At 35.7% G+C, this 23,042-nt stretch overlaps 1 protein-coding gene across 1 annotated transcript in view; it reads left to right on the plus strand.

The window, feature by feature from the left end:
• Positions 1–23,042, plus strand: part of ATRNL1 (attractin like 1) — a gene marked incomplete at both ends in the record, with an annotated part of 484,917 nt that overhangs the window by 88,299 nt on the left and 373,576 nt on the right. The window contains 5 exons of the mRNA XM_080348357.1: positions 5,020–5,104; positions 7,009–7,217; positions 9,408–9,526; positions 15,520–15,652; positions 16,945–17,126. Coding sequence (XP_080204483.1) covers positions 5,020–5,104; positions 7,009–7,217; positions 9,408–9,526; positions 15,520–15,652; positions 16,945–17,126 — 728 coding nt within the window. The remainder of the gene's footprint in view (positions 1–5,019; positions 5,105–7,008; positions 7,218–9,407; positions 9,527–15,519; positions 15,653–16,944; positions 17,127–23,042) is intronic.

Consider the following 23,042-nt stretch of genomic DNA (forward strand, 5'->3'; position numbering starts at 1 on the left):
CCCGCCCCGCTTAGTTTAGATTGTATTTTGAGTATTCAGGCACAAACTTGGCAGCTAAACATTGATTAATTGGACATACGGAATCAGCATTTAAAACGGAGAATCAGATAATCTAACTACTCTGACTAGTATTAAAAACAAACAAACAAAAACCCAAACAAACAAACAAACCCCCCAAAAACCAAAGAAACAAAAGACGTTTACTAAGGATATTGATTTTAGTTTCTGTCCAAATGTTAATGTTTGTAAATATATTTATATATGCCTAAGGCAGTTCCTGTAGTTTCAGTGCATGAAATATTCGGTCTCTGTCCTTCTGTTTCACGTGTGCCAATTGCTAAGGTATCTGGATACCCTGGGAATGTGCACAGAATGACTGACAGGGATCCTCTATAAGAGCCAAAAATCTGAAATAATTGGAATGCTGCTTGCATGCTTCATAGTGGTAGTTATTTCACAATTTTCTGTATCTATGGAAGAACTGTAGTATCTTACACATTTAAGATAATGATATAGTTTGTAATGTTTCTTTTTATAAGACTTGTTACTGTCTGGGTTTCAATTTATTATTAATATGGATTAAATAATATACAAATTGAATTGCTTACGAAAGACAATATTGAATGTGAAATGTTAAGTCTCTTCTAGGGTATTCAAACAAAGCTTAAAAACTTCCCTGTTTGGAGAAGAAACTTCAAGATTATCTTATGAGACAAAACTTTTGTTTTGCTTGTAATCAAACATATTACTTGTATTTTGTAATAAAATAAATTGGTTACTCATAAATTGCTTGTAAAATAAGTTGTTTCGACTCTAGTCTTTGTCACCAACAAAATGAATAAGTTTAAATGTCAAGATTTGTTCTTTTTCACTGCAAAACCATCTATTTTTTTACAATTCTCCCTCCTTCTGGAGTAACAAATGGATTATCAATCTGCTATCACAAAGAAAATGTAAAGCAGCGGCTGTGATAGATTAAGTTTTATGCATTCCTGAGCACTTAAGTCATAAATGTAATTCTGATTCAGTCTGTAGTAGCAATTACCTCCATATCACTGTACTATTAGAAGAGCAAAACCATAATAATACAAGGCACTAATTGCTCCATTTACTAGTAAAGCCCAAGGTTGTTTTTTTTAATATTGCTTAGGGAGTCACTGTTATGTATATAGACTCTGCTATAGATGTTAGATCTATATCTTAAATTCATGCTATTTAAAACAGTTTTCCTTTATGTTTTCATGAAGATGAGATTTTTATTATCTGAATAAAGAAAAATATTTATGCAGTGTGGATTGAATTGGAAAATAAGTTTTTGGTCGTACCTAACTTTCTTGGTATTTTAGTTGATTATGGTGTTTAGTTGTCCAGAGTCACAGAAAAAAGAGAACTGGACAGAAGTATCATGTGTGTCTGTACTTTGTGAATCAGCGTTTCTTCTTTTACCAGAATAAAACTGAGTAGTTATTAGAGATATGTATAGAGAACATACAAGTATAATGTGACACTGGATTCTACATAGTATATAAGGCTGTGAGTGTTACAGAAAGTGTGCGTAAGCAGAAACCAATACATTGCCATTTCAAATATATTAAAATACTTTGTTTACCTTACAAAATTATTTCTCAATTCTAAAGTATGCAGTCTCATATATCTTTTCTTAAAGGTTAGCTCCAAATGTAGTAAGAGTTTGTCACTAAGCCTTCCTGCCAGTGCAGAGTTACAAATGTGATCCTGGAAGTATTGAACAGTGGTTGGTCTGTTTTGAGTGTGTCCTAACAACTTTTGCTCCCTATTGCTATTTTGGTTTTCCTCCTCTGTTCAGTGGAACAACATTAACTTGGAGTAGTGGAGAGTTACCTGACTTGAACAGTCAGGGTGTTTTCCTTAGAGATGTCAGCTGTAGGTTTAAATCCCGTAGGGTAGGAAATTAACCCATTTCTCCTACATCTTGGATTGTTACTGTAACTGCTATTAAACTATATAAAATAAGTATTATTTTCCTTTTATCATATTTTGGAAGCATGAACCCTTTCATTCTTTAAAGGTTTGAGAGGTTCCACCTGCAAGTTCTGAGTGGACATGGTGCTTCTGCTCAGTCTTGAGTGCAGTATTGGGCATTACAAAGAGGGGGAGGAAAGTGAAGAGGAGGTATAAATCATCTTCTCTTTGGTTCAATGCTTACAGTTTTTCATCTGAGTTTCTAGAGTGTTTTCTGCAATGGAAATATTTCAGTTGGTTGATGTTCTCTTACATTCTCTACAAAATTTTGTAGATTTGGGAGTGAGTTGTCAAGACTTTCAGGGTCATTCTGAGTCTTTTTTAGTTATTGAAAATAATTGAGATGTCTATAGTACATTTAATAAATCACAGGAAGAAAGGGGAGAGTGATCACCTTTAAAACAGCTTGTAGATGTGTGGTTCTCATAAATAAAATTTAAATAGGATGTATTTGGATACTCAACGTGTATAATTTTCAAAACTCTTTTGTTAACTACATTCAGACATGAATTTAATGGAATGTGTTAACTTGTCTGCTCCAGTTTTGCCCTAACTTTTAAGAAATACATTGTTCAAAATCAGATGTGAGTGGCAAATGCAAACTTTATACTGCTTTTTGCTCCTAAACAGATTTTTAATGATATCTTCAACTGTATGTCTGAAAAGCAAAAGTCACTCGTAAAGACTTGCAGGGCTAAGAGGATAGAACTAGGATGTTATATTTCCCTTGTTTTTCCTTCAGTCACATTTTGTTAAATCTGATCTTAAATATTTTAAAGCAAATCTATATTGGAGTATTTTACTCATGTGACTATGTTGATTAGAAATGTGGCCTTATTTTTCTATAAAATCATAGATATGCTATTATAATGCCATTGTATTGCTGTAACTGGTTGTATTTTTAGTAATCTGAGCCATAGCGTATTCTCAGGGCATGTCTTTATGTCCCTTGTAGACAGCCTGAACTCCCATCCAAGTTCAAGTTCTCTGAAATTTTCCTTACCGTTGCAACATTGAGAACTTTTCTATAAAATGCATTGGTCCTGTGCTCTGATGCTCTAATGCAATATTACCAGCCAGGTGTAGATGAGAAGGATATGGATGACTGGACTAAGTGCAGCGTGTTGAGGCCTGTCCTGGTGGAAGGGGGACCCTGGAGTGCGCTGCCCTATTCGAAATTCATCTGGGTTTTTTCTCTGCCACCATCAACTGGATCACATCAAATCCTGTGCATTTTTGTGGTGTGTTTCATCATGTAAATAATTTGTGTGGTTGATGAATTCACTCTCAGAGACAATTCTGTATCATCTGGTAACCACATTGAATCAACACCAGGGAGGACTATGGATCTTTTTCTTATAACGCAGTAGAACTTGATCTTGAAGTTGAAGCCCGACTAACACAACAAAAAGTCCATGTATTCCTCCTTGTGCTTTTCAGTGACTAAAAATTCTGCTAGTTAGTTTGGAATGAGCAGTATCACTCCTTCATCTGCTTATAACGGCGTCTATTAAAAGCAGTATATGCTTCTATGTGCTATGTATTGTACCTAGGTACATTGAGAGAATACAGTAAGTACAACCAGTATATATCTTCCACTTACTATCCGTATAATACTTCAAGAGTGCATGACATTTTACAGAGAAAAGTACGTTATTCTTTACTACTTAGAGCTTACCTTCATTAGTAGACATCATCCAACTAATATAATGCGTACAAGGCTGTAGTATCAATAAGCAATGTTGAAATTCATACTGTGTTGGCTGCTTGTTACTTTCTTCTTGAAACTGTACAGTAAGTCTGGAAATTTGAGTACTTGGAAATACTTAAAAGAATTCTAAAGATGACAGGCAGAGATGAAGCCTATTGGAGTCAGTTGGTTAATTATCTGTATTTTGTATTAACCAATCTGTACAGAGAAACTCAGATCAGGAATTTAAAGGTGAGCAGAAGTATTATTCTTGCACAAAGCTCTGTTCAGTAGTCACTGAGAAGGCTGGGAGGAGATAAGAGAGAAGGCTATTTGTAACGTGCTTCCTTCTCCCTTTTTTTCTTGTACTTTATTGAAAAGACCTGCCAGTTTGATAAATACCGTCAGCAAGAAAGGAATTATTATATCTCCAGCCCTCAGGGGTTTCTTATCTCAAAACTGGCCTTTATTATGGTTTTATGGTTTTCCTTTGGCATTAAATCCCTCTTTTTCTTAAATAAATTTCAAATTATAGGAGACACTACGGATTTGTATGTATGTTTGTAAACATACAACAAATAACATGCAACACTTTCCAAGATCAAATGAAAGTTTAGTGTGGGTTTTAAAAAATAGTTTCCTTCACCATCAAAGGCACACGAGCCCAAACATGCTGTTTCTCTTAATGTTCAATGACTTACAGCAGCAAGGACTTGATTTCAGGGTATAACAGCAAGATTTTGCTGTTCAGTTGTATCATTAAAATGCTTGCTTTTTAGATATTTTAAAAGGGCGATATTTTCTTGAAATAGAAATTCAGGATTGTTGATCACTTATTGTCCATTAAATGATATTGCTTCTAGTCTGAATTTCTAATATAATTCAAACACCTTAGAGACATCAAATAACAGTATTATGCTAGGGGATACACAACTTTTACATATAATACTACTCCTACCTTTGTCTCGACCCTGTGATCATAAACTTCATCTGAAGCCTGTGATCCTAATAATCATTAATTGGTGCCCCAGTACTGTGATGTCTTTCATTGAAACTCTTTCAAGAAAATCTCCCTGGCCTGTATGTACTTTCACCATTCTATTTAAGTAGAGGAAATAACAAAAGGACAATTGTGAGAGATGAAGTCTTTTAATAATATATGAATTTTATTACAATACAGTGTTAACAATTATAGTGACAGAAGGCAGAAATTGAGAAAGAGGTGAGATTTTTGGGCATGCATTGGTCCTATATGTGAATAAAACTATTGTATAAATGTTATGAATTATTTTATAAATGTTTTCATATGCTTTTGTTTTGTCTTCCAGCTTGTGATGAATGGAAGATTTTACCAAAACCTAATCTACATCGAGATGTCAACAGATTTGGTCACACTGCTGTTGTCAGTAATGGGTAAATGAAGTGTATTTTACATTTTCCTGACTGTTTTTCTGAATGAGAAAACCACGGCAGAAATTACAGCTGTGTGAAGTATGGTTTAGTGTCACACAGCTGATACAATTTGTTAACATGAAAAGTAGTGCTTATCAGGGGCTTGGTAATCAGTACAGCTAATCATCAATTTGTTGTGCGCTGGAATCTGTTCAGTGGCTTTTTGTGTGAACCTTGTAGTGTTACCGAGGTGCTTCCTTAGTATTGTGAACTACACTGAATTTGAAATTCAGTACCAGCTATAATCCTCACTTAAATGTGAGAAATCTTTTTCTCTTTACAGCATGCTATAATTCCTTGTTTTTCTACAAACATAACATTAAAATACATAACTAAAATTTGCTTGGAAAAAGCAAGATTTTGAAAAGATACTGACTTAATTAGAAACAGCATGATTTTGGAGATACTGATACAGTGATCATCATTAACCACTTGCAGGAAGAAAAGCCTGGCAGCATCTAGACTATATTAAGTATATTGCATCTCCTCTAGAAAATGTAGCGTTATTTGCATGTTGTTTGCTGAGTAGAGGAGCTCAGTAGAGCTTCATCATCTAGAAGGAGCAGATGGAGTGGATCTGGAGTTTGCTAGATTTGATGGTTGAACTTAGATGCTTCCCTCACCCCAACTCCCAAAGATAAAATTGTAGGACAAATCTCTCCTTTTGGTGGAAAAGCTGTAGAAAACTGTAGTCAGGTTTAAAGAAATTTTTACTGTTTACTTGTCTGATTTTTACTACTGCTGGTTGCCAAGTGGCCTAATGTCTGACAGTTGCAGTATGACAGGTGACTGTCTTAATGTGTATTACTGATCTTTTCTATGTTATTGATCACCCTAATAAATTCGTTATTTAAGTAAATGTGGGCAACTTGCAGATCCTCTATATGTGGATATTGCTTAGGTCAGAAGTTATGGTGGTGATAAGTAATACTACAAATAAGAGTTGGACAGATTTTAAAAGAGTAGTAAGTTATAGCTCTGGACACAGAGCACTTGAACTTATCCAATGAACAGGTTACTTTGTTGAGAGAAGATTGCTTGGAATTAATGAATTCTGCAACTGGTAGTTTTTCATCCTGATTTGTGTTGTTTTAAGACATCTAAGCTATGTCTGATATTTTGAGAACTGTCACTTCCAATGAATTAGATTCAAGGTGGAAAAGCCCATGTGTTGTTTGTGGTGTGGTTTGTGTGTGTGTTTTTTTTTCTTCCTGAACTTAATTCTATTTTTAGTAGAGTTATATGTTCCAAAAAGTGTAATGTGAGATACTCTCCAAAGATTTCTGCCGTTGGTAACTGTATGATTAATTCTGTCTTAAGAGTATATGATACAACTGAGTCTTTCTTATTATCTTTTAACTAAGACTAATCTTAAATTTAAATAGGAAGGGTACGGTCTCAAATCTCGTCTTCCAGTTCTCATGTTACCAGCTTCTGCACCGTAAATGTTACAGAGAGAAATATCCATGTGCCAGTTATTGCTGGCTGTCTTTGAAATCCTCTTGAAGAAAAATGTTCTCCTTTCCTGCAAGCCATTATTTCACTCTGTTCTCATTATCTAACTACAAAAATGAGTAGTTTCCTCCATAGCTGCTCTTACCAGACACTTGGTATGTGTCACTCACTAATACGTATAGCACAGTACACTTTAGGCAATTTTTTTATTAGTCTAAACTACCATGGAGAAATACATTAAAAATTTGACAGTCTTTATAATGGAACCGCTGACAGTCTTTATTAGACAGGGATGAAGAATGCTTTTTATAATATTGTGTGTGTTGGTTTTTATTGTATATCAAGACAGCTAAAGAAATATATATATAAAGCTACCATAACAGTTATATTTACTTGCATTTTTCTATTAGGTCCATGTATATATTTGGGGGTTTTTCGAGTGTTCTTTTGAATGACATCCTTGTGTATAAGCCTCCAAACTGTGAAGCGTTCAGAGATGAAGAGCTGTGTAAAAATGCTCGTCCAGGGATAAGGTGTCTGTGGAACAAGAAACACTGTGAATCCTGGGAATCTGGCCATGCTAATAACATCCTTAGAGCAAAATGTCCTAAGAAAACAGGTAAGTGAATTCTAGTCTTACAGTGTCAAATTTGCAACGTGATGTAGGAGATAGTGGAGGGAAAAACCAAAATGCCCCACAGAAAAACAACCAGGTGGAACTAGTGATTGGACTGTTCCTCTCTGAGAATACCCAAGGCAAGAGATTTATGGATCAATCTTTTAAGTCACTCAATTCTGGATTTTTTTTGTTTTAAATACAGGGCAATAGGAAAGAAGAGTGCAAGTTTAAGGTCCTAAGGGATACAAAACATAGGAGGTTTCAAAGAGAAGATTTTATTTCCCTGGGGAGCTAAAGCATAAAGTGACTTTAGATTGGATTTGGCTTAGTGTGTTTGAAGCATTTATAAAAGGTTGATCTTTGAAATATTGTAACTGAGTTAATTTTTCTATTTCTCTACCTTCTCCTGTTTAAGGATGTCAGTGTGTGTATATATATATGTATGTATACATACACACACACACACATATATATAAGCCTTTGTATTTTTCTGATTCCAAGAAAGCATAATAGCAATCAGAGCACAGATGGGCACTGCAAGTGATATTGGCATTACAGGCATATGGCACTCTCATGTCTGTATGTACCAGTATCCGAGAGGGAAAGCATTCCTGCTTTCGGTCGATTACCTATCGAACAGGAGTATTTGTGTAGTAGAAAATAGTACAGTCACAGCTGGAAACAAACTAGAGGCAAACGAGCCCTTTGCAGTTTGTCAGAATGGGTTCAAGTTTGTCATGTGAATTTCTGTGCAGCATTGTGATAAGTATATTGTTTGAAACAGCAATTTAGTGCTATGAATAACTGTTGCACCCTATTCCTAAGTATTTTGGCTTGTCACAAATAAATTGCTTGTGAAAGTGGTGTTCTTATCCTTCACATGAACAGAGTATGCGTCCCTGCTACATAAACCTGGTATTTTTTCTGTGCTCCTTTCCTTGTAGCACAGCATAAAATTCCTAACCAAACTTTTGCTGTGTGCTACATGTATGAACTACAATATAATTACCCTGCCAGTCTACTTTGCATGTTTGTTAAAAAATTATTAGCTCTGCTATTATTTGATGCTTCAAGACCAGTTTGTTTATCTGTTAGCTTTTATTCGTTTCTGAACTGGATATAAAGTTCCAAACTTGGAGAAAAGGTGCATTATATAACAAAAATGTTACCTAGGTAACTTTCTGAAGAACTGCTTTTGTACAGTTTCATAACGTTTAGAGATCTAGAGTTTAGAAAGTTGCAGCTCTTTATAGAAAGAAAAATCTTGAGACACTAAATTCAAAGGTAATACAGATGAAAGTGGATCCTGCAAAAACTGATCGTATCAGCAGCTGTTTAAAAAACTAAACAAAATAAAGCACAGACAGGCTGAAGGAAAATCAAAAAGAACGGTTTCTAAAGTACAGCTGCTGCAGCGGGAATAAACAACTGAACTTAAAAGAGATGAGGTGTGCAGAATTCCAGTTCTGAAGAAGCTGTATGGATGGTGCCACTTTGCTGTTGGGGAATCCTTCCAGTTTCAGGTGGTAATATTCTGCCAAAACACAATGTTTCATATATTCTTTTTTACCACTCTATTGTTATATGGTTGAGGGTATCGTGAAAAAACACCGAGGGTCAATATTAAAGGATAAGCAGAGATCTTAGTGGGTTTTGAAAAGATCAGTTCTTGGATAGTAAGGCTTCCCTGGCAAGAGAAAGAGCAGAACTGTAACTTAACAGTCCTTCTGAAGTTTATAACTTGAGTTAGAAAGACTTAAAGTGTTTGTGTGTTGCTAATATCCATTTCAGGTTTTCTTCAGGTGCAGGTTGATTGCTATGCAAGAAGGCGATGGTAAATGTAGTGAATAAAAAAAGAATTAAAAAAATCTGTGTTAAACGAGTGAAGAATGAATAGTTTAAGAAACTTTCTGATGCTCTTATGTGGTATGCTAAGAAAGCTTGTATGCTGCAAATCGGTGAATGTTCCTTTAGTTGATATGAGGCTTATGAACCTTCAAATATAGTTGTTACTAAGGGAGTAAATCTTATTAACTGAATAAAATTGATTTCCTACAGTAACTTAAACCTTTATTAATGGCTGGAGACCAATAAAAGGATGTATCTGAAAATACTCGAAGCAAGTGTTTAAAATGTGGTATTATTCTCCTTCTGTGTGATGTTTCTCTTTGACTTTCATGTGTGTTACAGCGGCTGCAGATGACAGATGTTACCGATACGCGGACTGTGCGAGCTGCACTGCCAACACAAACGGCTGCCAGTGGTGCGATGACAAGAAGTGCATTTCAGCGAATAGCAACTGTAGCATGGTGAGTCTCTGCAAATCTATCATCATGTTATTAATGCTCTTTCTTTTCTAGCTAAAGCAGAGGCCTGATTTAGAAAATGAAAGGGGAACAGTGGACTAATAGTAGATTGTTTTGAAGACAAACATAAGCATGTTTTCCTGGCTTTTGCAGGAAAAATGTTGCAGAGGGCTGCAGCAAAGCTATCTATTCCAGGGAAGAAAAAAAGTATTGTTCAGGATTGCATTACCCTACTTTCTGTCTCTTGGGACAAATATTATGTCCTAATTAATGACATTTGGAATGTCCCAGAGTCATTATCAACTTGGATTTTGTGCATGTACTGTGTACAGAATGCAGGCAGAAACCATGGAATCCCTTGAAGGGTAAGGGTGGCTGTTTGTTTTTTTCCCCTTTCAAACAAGGCCATGTTAGTCTCATTTGTCTTGGTATTCTGATCGTTGATCATCATAGAAATGTTTTGCTTTAAGTTGCATAGTTACTTGTCATCTTATTAAAGGAATATGAGCCTCAATCACCATGAGATTAACTGGCTTGTGATGATTTGGTAAGATTGTTCTGATCTTTGTAATTACAAGGAATAAGAACATATTGATTCATATAAGCTTGTTTTTTTCTATTTTTAACGTTGCTTTTATTTTACATTGTTGTCTACCAGCTGCTGCATCTCTTGCTTTTTAATTTGATTTTCGACAAGCTTATAATAGTATTTGAGCTTTATAAATTTTATCTCCTTATATTTTTCAGCTAGCCACAGACAACTGGCTGTACTTGAGTTCAAAATCCTTTCTTTACACTCTTCCATTAGTAAAAGTAGCTTGCTCTCTGGTTTGAACCTGATGCAAATCGATCTTGTTCTCCAGACAAATTAAGGTGTGAGTTGAATTGACTCTTAACTCAAATTTTGCCTGTTCAGAGTGAGCACAGCCAGCTCTAATCACTGGCATTTGTAGCTAGTCACTACTAATAAAAGCAATGCAGACACAAATTCATCAGCAGCCACGTTATAAGTCTCTCAGAGGAATTTCACATTCCAGGCACTAATAGTTAGTTTCCTTTGTGATCTTCAGGGGCTCTTCCTTTCCTAACACATTGTACTATATTAGGTGCCAATTTTCTAACTGTGTTTTTCAGCTTTTGAGCAAGGAACAGTTGCTAAGGAGCAGACCATCCTCATTCCTAGTAAATGTGGAACATTGGGTATTTTAGCAGAAGGTTCTCTGTTCAGTATTCTTCTTTGACAACCTTTCATGGCCAAGATTATTGACATAATTAGCAACTGATGTGCCAGTCATCTCTGTATCATTGCCTGTCTTTTATTCAGGGTTTGAAGTGGATAGCAAAGACTGTTAGTGCAGTTACTAAAGAATGGGATAGTGAAAATTAATAGAAAAGATTTCTGAAAAGAGTTATTATAAGCTAAAGGTGCCTATTGCAAAATGAGTATGTTGGCTGGGGGATGATGTAGACAGAATTTTGCAGCTATCGACATAAACCTACCAAAATAGCATCAACAGAATGGCACCATGTGGAGAAATGGAATGGATCAGGCTGATTATCCATTTTCATAGACTGCTACTTCTGGACTAGGCCCACAAAATGAAAATGTTGTGACAGTACTGTGATGGTGATACGGGATAACAAGGTGTAGTTTTAGAAACGTCACAAGGAGAAAGCCCCATTTTTGCAGTTCTGCAAAGACCTTGATCTGTTACTTAGATCATAGAACATCTGGATGAGACAGACAATAATGTTTTAGAATCTGTTGCTTTCACATCATGGAAACTGGCCAGCATACTAAAGATATGTTGGCAATCAGTTTGGCATTGGCCTCATGGTCATGGCTATTTGCAAAGCAGTGGCTGCTCTGCCGATTGGAAGGGCTGTAAAATGCAGAAATATCCCTGAAATAACTCTGCTTGGACAGATGTACTTCATAAGTAGTACTGATGCACTGATGATACACATATACCTGCCCATGCTCACCAGCTGATGTGAGTCAGCAATTAACAGCACACTGTTTTCCCCTGCTCTGCAGACTCATGGATCATCAAGGTATATATCGTATTCGTATCTGATGCAATTGCAAGCGCAGGCTTGCAGAGCCAGGTTGTTTTGGAGGTCTGGCTCATTTCAGCACTAGTGAGCTGTCTTCTTTATGTCCCATAAAAACTTAAGTGGGATACTTCTGTAGTCTGGTTTTAGTTGATCCCAATGGTTTTGATTCTTTATATCTTCAAAATAACTCTTCCAGTTTCCTGGCTCCACACCAAACTCAATTTCATATCCGAAAAGCAGACCTGAAAGGCAAGCGTCAGGAATTAACAAGAAATGGCTTCCTTCTCCTCTTCTGTTGATTTACTCCTCTACCGGAAAAATGGAAGGAATCACTGAAGTTAGGGTAGCTGTAATAATATGCTCCACTGGCTGTCTACAGTGTTGGCCCGTAATCCTTCAGTTTATAGAAATGTTAGCTGCACACACTAAAAGTCTGCAAATAAAGTAACTTATTCCCATATTACCTAAGGAAAGTATTTTGAAGGCTTGAAATGCAGCAGTAATATAGTACTAATCTTTGCCTGAAAAATGTTGATTGAGAGAATGTTTTATTTTCAAGACCATACAAATGCTTGGAAAAAAAATTGAAATAAACCCACTTTCCTTATGAAATTTCAGCTCGTATTCTGAATCTTCACTTATTGAAATACCTTTAGTTTTACTGTAACAAACAGCAAACATATGGTAGGGAAGAATAAAGAAATTGGGATCAAGAACATGAGGCAATAGCACATGAATGTAACACTTCCTCGGTGACAATATGGACTCTGATGTGTCTTTTCAAGTGAAATGCATGTGCTTTTTTGTTTGGAGAGACTGTGATGGGAAGAAACACAGCTGAAGTATTCCTGCATGCAGTCTGTGGTGCATTTTTGAAAGCCTCGTTGTTTTTAAAAGCTACAAGGGGAATGTGTTGCTTCTGTAACTGTGACCAACCACCCCCTTATCTCCAGTAGCAGCCTCTGGATTTCTTGTGTGTTGGTCTCCACACATGCAATATGATAGAGCCCCAGTTGATGTAAGTAACCTAAATACAGCCCAAATTGCTATGTAATTAAGAGTGTTTTATATCTAAGTGTGGCAACATAAACTAAACATTGTCGAACACATGAAGGGTATGATAAAGAGCATCTTGCTACAGGATATCGGGTATGAGAGGATGCTTCAAAGAGAGCTATAGTCCTACATTGTTAAATATTTTTACACAGTGCCTTAAAGAGAAGAATTTGTGTCTTTTTGTAATGCCTGCACTGCTTCCAGAAAGTTAACATCCTGTTTCATGATGGGAGTCCTTGGATGCTACACTAATACCAATAATAATTATAATAATCATAGCAATCTGCCCACATTTGAGGAATTAAAAAAATAGTCAAGGGGAAATATATAAAGTAGTAGAAGGAATTGCGAATATAATTAAATTTATCTTGGAGGAAAAAAAAAGAAAGTATAAGACTAAGGAGTACCCAATAGTAAGATCTGGGAGTAGCTTCAGAGAAATAGTAGCAAACCTATTAGATTAATTATTTATGGTTAGACTAGGCAAACTGGACAAGATTATACCATTAACTTGAAAAATCCAGGAGGAGAAGAGAAGTACGTTATTTAATAGCAATTTCCGAAATTCCAAGATAAACTACTGTAATATTTTCGTTCTACAGTAGCTCTGCAGAAAATCACTGCAGTTCATAAGTCTGTCTGTATACCACTATATCAAGATCAGTACTGAGAAAACCTAAATCATACATAACAGGGAAACTTTATCTATAACATGATTTACTCATACTTTGGTATGTAAACATTATAAATATCCTAGAGCATTAGAGAACTTCAGTAGCAGATGGGTTGTCATATTTCCGACTTTTTTTTTGGGTTTGGTAGCTTAAGTTATAACCTTAATAATGTGTTAATACAAATTACCTATTGGATTCACATCTACATTGAACTAATGAGATTTTCAGGCAAGCAATGTTTAAATTGGATTTAAGGGAAATAAGTGCTGGGAATAAGGGAATAGAGCAGAGAACATTATTACAGAATAGTCACTAGTACTTTGAATTTTATTTTAAACATTAAATAACCAGTAGACAACAAGCTTCATGATTAGAAAGTAATAGAACAAATATATTGATTTTGTTGGAAGATCAAAATCTATATGTAATATCACTAAAAAGTATATAATTTTCAAAAACAATCTGAAGGCTTAAAGATTTTGAATATGTCATCATGAAGTGTTAAAAGTGAGTATTAGATGCCGTATTGTAAATGAGCAGGTGGTGGTCACTGGTCCTCTAAAATTCACTGTAAAGCATCTCTCAGGCAGTTTTGTGAATATGCATCATGACTGAGTGAAACTATAAATGTAGATTTGTACCAAAGATTTCTTTCTTTTGTGCTTTACTGTTTGTATGCATTTCTTGGCCTAGATAGACTTTCTTTTACTTTATCATTGCCTTTTGCTCTGTTTCATACTGTGGTGTAGATGCCTCCTCCTAGAACTGCTTCTCAGCTTCTTTCTGCTTCACAGTAGCCTTTCTTGTAGGCCAGAAAAATACTAAGTACCTTTTATAATAAGCTCACTGATGAGCATCTGATACAATAAAGGCAGCAATCAAATCCCTAAACAGCAGTGTTCTTCAGCAGGAATGAAACTAGTCCTGTGTGAGATAGAAAATTCATTTTAACAATTGCATTATTTTGGGACTTAAAAAAAATAATCCGAACAACATAAAAGGAGGCTGGTTGTCTGCCCTGCCCTTCTGACTGCAGTAGGTTGATGTCCTGTCATCGCTATTACTCCAATACCAACAACTGTGTAACTTACTGTCATATTGCCCCTTTAGATGTGCTTTATCACACTCCAGAAAGGAAAGCAACCACAACTGTAATGTAAACCATATATTTGCTATTTAAGCGCAATCTGGTTTTGCTACTATGTATGAACGTATCTTTTGTTGTTAGAGAGAGACAAGAGTTGTTAGGATTGGACAAGGTGACATCTCAAGGTCCCTTCCAACTTCCACCATTCTGTGATACTGAGAGTGTAAGGCTGTCTTGTATGACGACTTAGTTTTAATTATTAACTTGAAATGAAGTTAGTATGGACAACCTCATGAGATTTTATTGTGTCTTAATTAAAAGTACTCTGTGGTAGAGGAAGAAGACTAACTTGGAAGGGAAGACCCCAATTTTCAGGGGAAACAAAACCCAAACCCAACAAAAAACCCCATGTAAAATACCTTCAGTGTTTACTCCTTTTCTTGTATACTAAGGTACCAAATGAATAATGTCATTCCTGGTTTTTTGGTCACTCTTTGACAGAATGGTTTCCTGTAGGTTCTGTAAATTCTATACTAGCTATGTTGCATGCAAGTTTAGATCTGTAAAATAGCATGTTTGGAATTTTTGACAAATTCTTCTTGTGTTTTGTGACTACTGGTCTAGAGCTCCTATTTTTTTTCATTTAATCTAGATAAAACAAAGTAGAGGATATTCTTGCACCTTCAGTCAATGATGTGTAATTATTTTACACCTTTATCTTGCACCATTTTTTGTATTCTGTTTGATTATTTTACTTTAAGCCGCATAGAATGAAATAATTTAGTGGGTGCATATCCTTGATCTTTCTAAGAAACAGAGATTTAGTTTAGTTATTTAGTTATTCCTGTGTTATGTACAGGGAAGTAACATCTTCAAAGTACTGCTTGACTCACTCGAATCAGTTGTGTAGGACAGGTGGGGTGATCTCTGCTCTGAAGATGCATTTTGTACTCTCTGCCAACTGATAAGGGAATCTAGATAAAGATCTTAAATTCACTGTAGCTTTTAGGTGGCTGTGATTTTTCTGGGAGGCATCCACTTACATTTCAGTTTTGACTTCTGGTTTGTGGGTAGTTTGACAAGTATTTGAGATTGTGTTTTGTCCATTTTGTTTTTTATAGTCAGTTAAAAACTACACCAAATGTCACGTGAGGAATGAACAGATCTGCAACAAACTGACCAGCTGCAAAAGCTGCTCGCTGCACCTGAACTGCCAGTGGGACCAGCGGCAGCAGGAGTGCCAGGCGCTACCCGGTAAGGGCTGTGGGACCGCGATGCCGCTTTTATAGCTTTCACAACTGAGTAAATCTCTGGTGTTATTGCCAAAGAATGTTTGTTCGATGGGTAGAGCTGGGTTTGTTTTACTCGTGCTGACTCTCCTCACCTGACTGTGCCTGGGAACTGTTCGATATATCAATGCTGCCTTTAATCTTGTTAGGAGAGCTAATATTATTAGCGAAGGCATAATGGGATGTACCTCTGCCTAAGCCAGCGATGAGTTCTAACCTGTGGGAGATCAGTGAGAGCAGAGCTGAATTGCCATCCTGAGTCCCTTACTGTTACATATTAACTGACACTGTTACTTTTGCTAGCTGAGGTATTATCTTCGAAGTTATACTTCAATTATACTTAGATTTTTCCTGTGCACATAGAGCCTAAGATCTAGTTTCTTGATTGTCTGATGTTGGTAATACTATGAAAGCAGTGAATTTTAAAATGTTAATACAAAATATTTTCAGAAGGTGACTGCTAACATTCTGAAATAATATTTATACTGTAATTCATAATCGTAACTACATATATGCAGTGAGATATCAGAACCTTTTCCACTTGATCTTTATGTCCAGATGGGATGAAGGACCAGGTTTTTTTCGCACAAATTATTCATTAAATAACATAAATAAATTTGTTCTATACAGCTTAAAACTGCATTTGTGTTATCTTTTTAAAGATTAACTATAACAGTTAACAGCTCTGAATTATTAATCTTTTAATAGTTATCTGAATCTGAGTAATGCTGAAATATGTTGAAGAGGAAATATTTTCTGAGATCTTATCTGAATTTCTTATCATTTTGATTACATTCCTACTTAAGCAAATCTAAATGCAAAGGCAGGATGATAAAGCAAAGATAGGGGAAAGATGTGATCTCTTAATTCTGAGACAATTGTTTTCAGATTTTAAATATAACATGTTAGGTAATGTGATTGTTTAAAGTGCTATTGAGTATATACATAATCTAATCTTTAATATTTAGTTGTGCACAAATCTGAATACAGGGAAGAAATAATGTCAAAATTATATTGTTTCACTGAAACTCAGGATATACCTTATAAATATTTTATAAGTTGTTAAAAGTTTCTTTTAATAAAATTACACTACTCAATATGTTACTACTTGGTGTTTTAGAGTTTATGTGACATGACAAGGGAAATTGAGTGTGGGATGTAGTCTGAATTATGATCTCAGGAAGATAAAATTCAGACTCCCTTAGGTTTTGAAAATCTCTTTTCAAATCAGCTTTAATCATATGCTTTTTACACTAGCTCATCTGTGTGGGGAAGGATGGAGTCACATTGGAGATGCCTGCCTCCGCATAAATTCTAGTCGTGAAAGCTATGACAATGCCAAACTGTATTGCTACAATTTAAGTGGGAATCTTGCCTCATTAACAACCTCAAAAGAAGTGGAATTTGTTCTGGATGAAATACAGAAGTATACACTTCAGGTAACTTGAGTAACAGTAATTGATGCTTATGTGAACTAAATTTGCTTTGAGAAATCTATTTCAGCGATTTGCCCAAAGAGAGGAAAGATTATGCCTTCAAAGATATGTAGCATGGTGCTAAAGACTGACGTAAGTGGTGTGCAGGGCGGTAAGGAAGTCTCTTGTTTGAAGCTAATGACACAGCAGTTACCAGGTGTTTCTCCTTACCAGATTTAACTGTTACAGGTTCCTGTTTACATTCAAGATGTGACTCGAGAGAAGGGTTGGAACAGTCACCTGGGAAATCCCAGCCCTTTTCAATACGCTGTGACAGCAGGAATCAAAACAAGACAAAATAATTTTCACTGTAACAGAGAAAACATCCTGGCTTTCACATCAGTCTGCGTAAAACTGCTCACGGGGTTGGTTTTGGGTGGTGAATAGCTGGGCTGCAGCAGTGATGACGGAGCAGTAATAAGGTGGATACTTCCCCAGAAAACCCCATATAACTGGTATATGGGATCAAAGGGTCACAGAGAAACTGCACTAGTATGTGAAGCATGTAGAAATTCCCTGTAGAGCAGCACCGGAATGAGCCAGGAGCTAATTAGCTTTCTGTGATAATGATGGGAGAGGGCTGAAAATTCTTACATGCCTCTGGCAAATACAGGAACCTGCCATCAGAATATTCCTTAGGAAAGTGATCCATCTTAATTTCTTAACTGTGGGACAAGAGAAGGGAAGTTGGAGATTAATTACCTTTCCATGGGTAGTCAGGTTCATTTTTTTAGCAGTCAAATATTCAAATGATTATTACTTTGTTTAAACTGTTGGAAAGCTTCCTACGTCATTGGTACACATATATGAAATATATGTATGCTGAAAATATGTCAAACACCATAGTTGTACATTCAGGCAGGATGCCTTAGCAGAGCAAGATTCCATTACAAGAAAATCAGTTCATCTCTGCAAAGGACATTTTAGAAAGTGTGCTTTTTGGTTTGTAGAACATGCAGCATTTCTTTGTATAAAACTCCTAATTTTTAAGGAGCTTAGGATTTTACAGTTACAGGAAAATTATAATTATGAATAATATTTAAGGCTTATATCAAGCTGATGTGTCATCTACAAAGTTGTGTTGCAGATGAATTGAGATGCCTACAAAGGAAGTGGAAATTAAGGTTTGATTTTGTGTTATAGTAGATCTGGATGCAAGAGTTTAAAGGTGTATCATGTGAATCAAAATATTCTGTTATCCTTTTTATTGTTCCATTTCAAGGAGGAGATGCAAACATAGGTTATGTGCTCAAGCGTTCTTTCTTTGGTTGTTTATTTCCCCAGTAAATATAGGACCTGGACAAAGCAAAATTGTTTTACTAGAAACACATGGATTTTCTATTATTTGCTAATAAAGGAGAGAGAAAAGTAATTCTTCTATGTCAGAAGATCTCCCCGATATTGTACTTACCACAGCCTTGAAACACATTCTGTCTGTCCCCTCTTTGATATGAGATAATGTTGAAAATGTAATTGAAACCAAAATAACGAAATCACAAATGGCAATGTGGCAATGATTTCTCTAGTTATTTATATTGCTGCTTTTTTTTTTTTCTTTATTTTTTTTTTCTCTTTCCCAACTCCTGTTAAAACACTGCACAGGAGGCCTTCAAATCTAATAGTGTGTGATAGAGTACTGATATTACCTGACTGGCTTGAGGGGTAGGTGAGAAATGGCTTTTTTAAGTGTTTGGAAGCTAGATTTTCCTTGTATTTTAGAGCTTAGAATTTCTACAAGGTGACATCCTGCTGAGCATGTCTTTATTTACATGAAGTGCATCATGAGCCAATGTGATGTGAATTTGAGATACCTCACATAGAGTTTATGCAATTATAGGCAAATGTATGTACTTTAAAAGTATATTTTGGGTTAAATGATCATTTAGTTTTCAGAATCTCTAATGAAATGCTATCATGACTTATGATGGTTTTATGGTATGGTTTTATGATGGCATTTAGAAAAATAAATTTGTTTAAACTCATATGTGTCAGTCCAGTTCCAGTAACTCTGTATGGGGTGGCCTGAATGAATGACAGAGGCTCCCTGAAACTTGGCTTGATTTTCTCTTGTCTGCTGTTACCTCTCAAACTGCAATCATAATGATTTGAGGTATTTCATTTTAGTTGTTTTCCTAACAGGTGGTTATGTGGAGTTCACAATGTAGTCAGAGCAACTGTAAGGTAAACCTATGCCTTCAGTCTGTATTATTTATGGTGGAGTTTTGACTTGTGTACTTAATATCAGCGGCTTTAAAATCTTCTGCCTGTGTGAAACAAAGGTTTTCAGGATTAGTGAATGTGTCAGAGCAACATTTGGAAATAAGACTATAGGTCTGGTTTTATCTGCTTTATTTGATGTTCTTGTACTGAGAAAAGGAAAACAACTCTGTCAACTGTTGTGTATTTTACAAACTGTTAAAATAGTATTGGTAAATACTGCAACCTGGAAGGACTTAGGAATTCTTTATTGTTCATAGAAACAATGTGGGACTTTGTAAGTTGTATTCTAATACACTAAGTCCCTGTTCTGGTACAAAATCAGGACCATTTCTTCATCAGGTTTAGGATAATACAAAACACTGATGCTTTGGGAAGAGGCTGTCACTGTCTCCACACCTGTTCCAGACCTCATTGTGTATCAATAATTTCTCTTAATTCCAATACCAAATTGGAAATGAATAGATTTTGTTTTAAAGGATAAGGAGAAGGTTCATTTGGTACTAAAGTAAGGGACAAAAAGAAGACCTTTGTAGTGTGAAGTCAAAATGATGTTGAATTTGTACATGTATTCTAATCACCAATAATTTAATGTCTTTTTCATTGAAAATAAATGAAATTCTTTAAGCGAATGACAAAGTAAACACAGTGGCTAGACTACAGATTCTTGTATTAGTGCAAAATGACACGATGTTTTTTCGTATATGCTGTTTTGTTGACCTAGTAAGCAAATTATGAAAGAGAAGATGGGAGGTTTTTTTTGCAAAGTAGATAAAACAACAGCAGTATGAGGTTAATTAACTGTTCCTGCTAATATTCAAATGTTGTATACTCATTTAAAAGTACAATTAGTTCTCTTGGGAGTTTGCTCCCAACTGTGGGATTTAACTAAAAATAATAATATTCTTGTTAGCATGCAATAAATTCTGAGATTTAGTTTTGGTGTAGTAAGCATAAACAAAGATGAGAACAGTTTTTAAACAATGCCTTTCATTATATAAACTGTTTGCAACTTTTCTTTACCTTGTTCTTCTCAGGGTTCAACATCCTTTTTAAATTACACTTGAGTGTAGGTTGCCGTTAATTAGTGAGCTTTGCATGGCAGTGTTATTCCTTGTTAGCTCAAAGTATTCTCAGAGGGCTGTATTATTTTATGGTTTTATCATATGTTTGGCTGTAGAGAAGCTGACATCTACCTTTTTTTTGGCTTTTCCTGAATTAGTCCCACTTCACTACAGTGTCTATCAGTCCCACTTTACTATTGCGGTTTGAAAAGTCTAACAAATTACTTCAGCAGTTCATCTCCATGTTGAAGTTGTAGCATTTTCTTCCGACTTCTAGGAAGTTCAGAGCTCAACTCCCTTTTCCTGAGAAGAGAACCTGAATTGAAAAAACAATTGTCCCCCAGAAAGAAGAAAATTCAAGAGTATTGTTTTTAAAACCAATTCCACACCAGCAAAATTTGAAAAGAGTAGAAGAAATAAGTGCTATTATGACCTAATCTATGACTCTTACTACTAATTATGTCTAGATTTCATCATACATGTCTAATAAAGACTGAGACCCTTAAAAAGCATGTAGTTTGCTTCCAGTACTTTTAATATGTCGTTCACTGGGTAAATGAAATACAAAATGTGTAGATATCTAGCATTATTATAATTCAGTTAAGAACAGAAACTGCACAGTGAGGCAGTAAACAGAATGGGTGGTTTCTCATCATATAACTCCTTTTTTAGTAAGGAGGTGTTTTGTTCATAATGACTCAGAAAGTAGGCAAACTAACTGCAGTCCCTTCTCAAAACTCTGAATATTGGTATCACTAAGGGACCACTGCGATGCACACATTAGAAAATGAGTTAGAAGTGTATAGTACACTTCCAGGGCAATTTAAGATCCAAAATGGAAGGGATTTAAGTAAAGGTGGGGATAAATTTCTGAAGAGATATATAATTCCTCAGCAATTTGCATAATTAAGAAACAGAGGAGGATTTTGAACCTCGGTAGTAACTGGCTGTTCAGTAAAGGTTGACTTGCTCACTTCACTCATCTGCAAATTATTCATCCTTCATTAAATAGATGCTGAGGCAGCAGTATTGCCCCAAAAATGTGTCATGCCTATAAATGATCACATTCACTGTAGATCACAAAGCAACTTAGTCCAACTTAAATTTTCTGAGTAAATAGTGGATTTAACATGAAGTATCAGGTCTCTAGTTAAGGTTACACATTTTTATTTTTTAACATAGTTCCATAATTTCTGCTTAAAAGAAAATTAAATATGAGTGGTTTAGAATAAGAGCACATTTCTTCATGGATAGATTCTGATTCAGTTGCAGGTTCTTCTTCAACTCTGAATCTGAACAACTTAGTCCCAAATGCAGTGAGGACAGCATGGGTTTTTTTGGTTGTGTTTTTTTCGACATCTTGAAAATATGCATCCATCAAAGCCTTGAGGAATAAAGAACAAACTTTCTCTGAGGAGTAACTTTCTTCCCACTTATGTGTTGAACCAAGATAATTTGACCTTCCAATAAAGAAGCTGGTATTCTTGAGAAGAAAAATTTAGACATATTTGGGGCTGCTTTCATGTCAGCAAGTGTTTTTCTGAAGAGTTGATTTGTACTGTGTTTTTCACCCACCTGGGTGAAAAATATTTTTCAAGATGCCCAGAAACTAGAATCTTACATCAGTGGGTTCTGGGTATGGAGAACAGGCCGTCTGGTTTCCTTCCTGCCTGTCCTCTTTAGAAGCACCTCTGGCAAAATATTTGAAGAAAAGGAATCAGTTTCCTACATTCATTTTACATTAAACAAAACAACCATAAAGTTCAAGTGAAGGGTGTTTAACTCTCATTATTTCTTAAACTGGAGGAAGAAACTGGATTGACATTCTCATTCAGATCTTTGAAATCCCTGAATTGCTTCAAGTACTTTGAGACTCTTAGCTGTAATGACTGAATCTTGGAGTTTAGGAGATAAGGACTAGATTTATACTTTTTTCTGGTGAAGAAATTGGTTTGATAAGCACAGCATACTGGTAGCTGCAGGTGTCAAAAGTGAAACTCCCTGAATTCTTTATTCACTCTTTGTTTATTCCTATTGGCTTTTGTGCAGTGCAGCAGAAGTCATTTTTAGTGATAAGCCTTAGTGATATCAACACACAATCTCTGCTGTCACCAGCATTCTTCAGCTGTAGTCCACCACATCATGGATTTAATACTACATAATTAAACATTTGCTTTAAGCGTATACTTGGAGCATTTTGGTGGCCTAGTTCTCAGCTATTTACCATATTTTAATCGGATGTTAAAAACATGTTTAGGATGCCGAAAACAGATTATCCAAACAACATGCCCAGAGAAGCATAAGATCCTGCAAGGCAGTAGCTTCGATGGTGTGTATTCGATAGCATGCTAATCCATGTGCAGATCTGTATTTTGCTGTGTTACACTAGCAAAGAGCCAAAGATGGTTCATATGGAATTTGAGATACCTCACATGATGACCATAAGTTGTCCAGATATTACAGCTATTAAGAACGATTATGACTATGATATGTGTTGCTTTTGCTTGAAGTCTTTTATTTCAGGTGTGCTGCTTTTATTTCCTAAGGCTGCTCTGACTTTCCTGGTTCTCCCAGGGACTTTGTCAGCATTAAAGGGGTC

The sequence above is a fragment of the Nesoenas mayeri genome (assembly GCF_963082525.1).
Source record: "Nesoenas mayeri genome assembly, chromosome: 7".
Lineage (NCBI taxonomy): Eukaryota > Metazoa > Chordata > Aves > Columbiformes > Columbidae > Nesoenas > Nesoenas mayeri.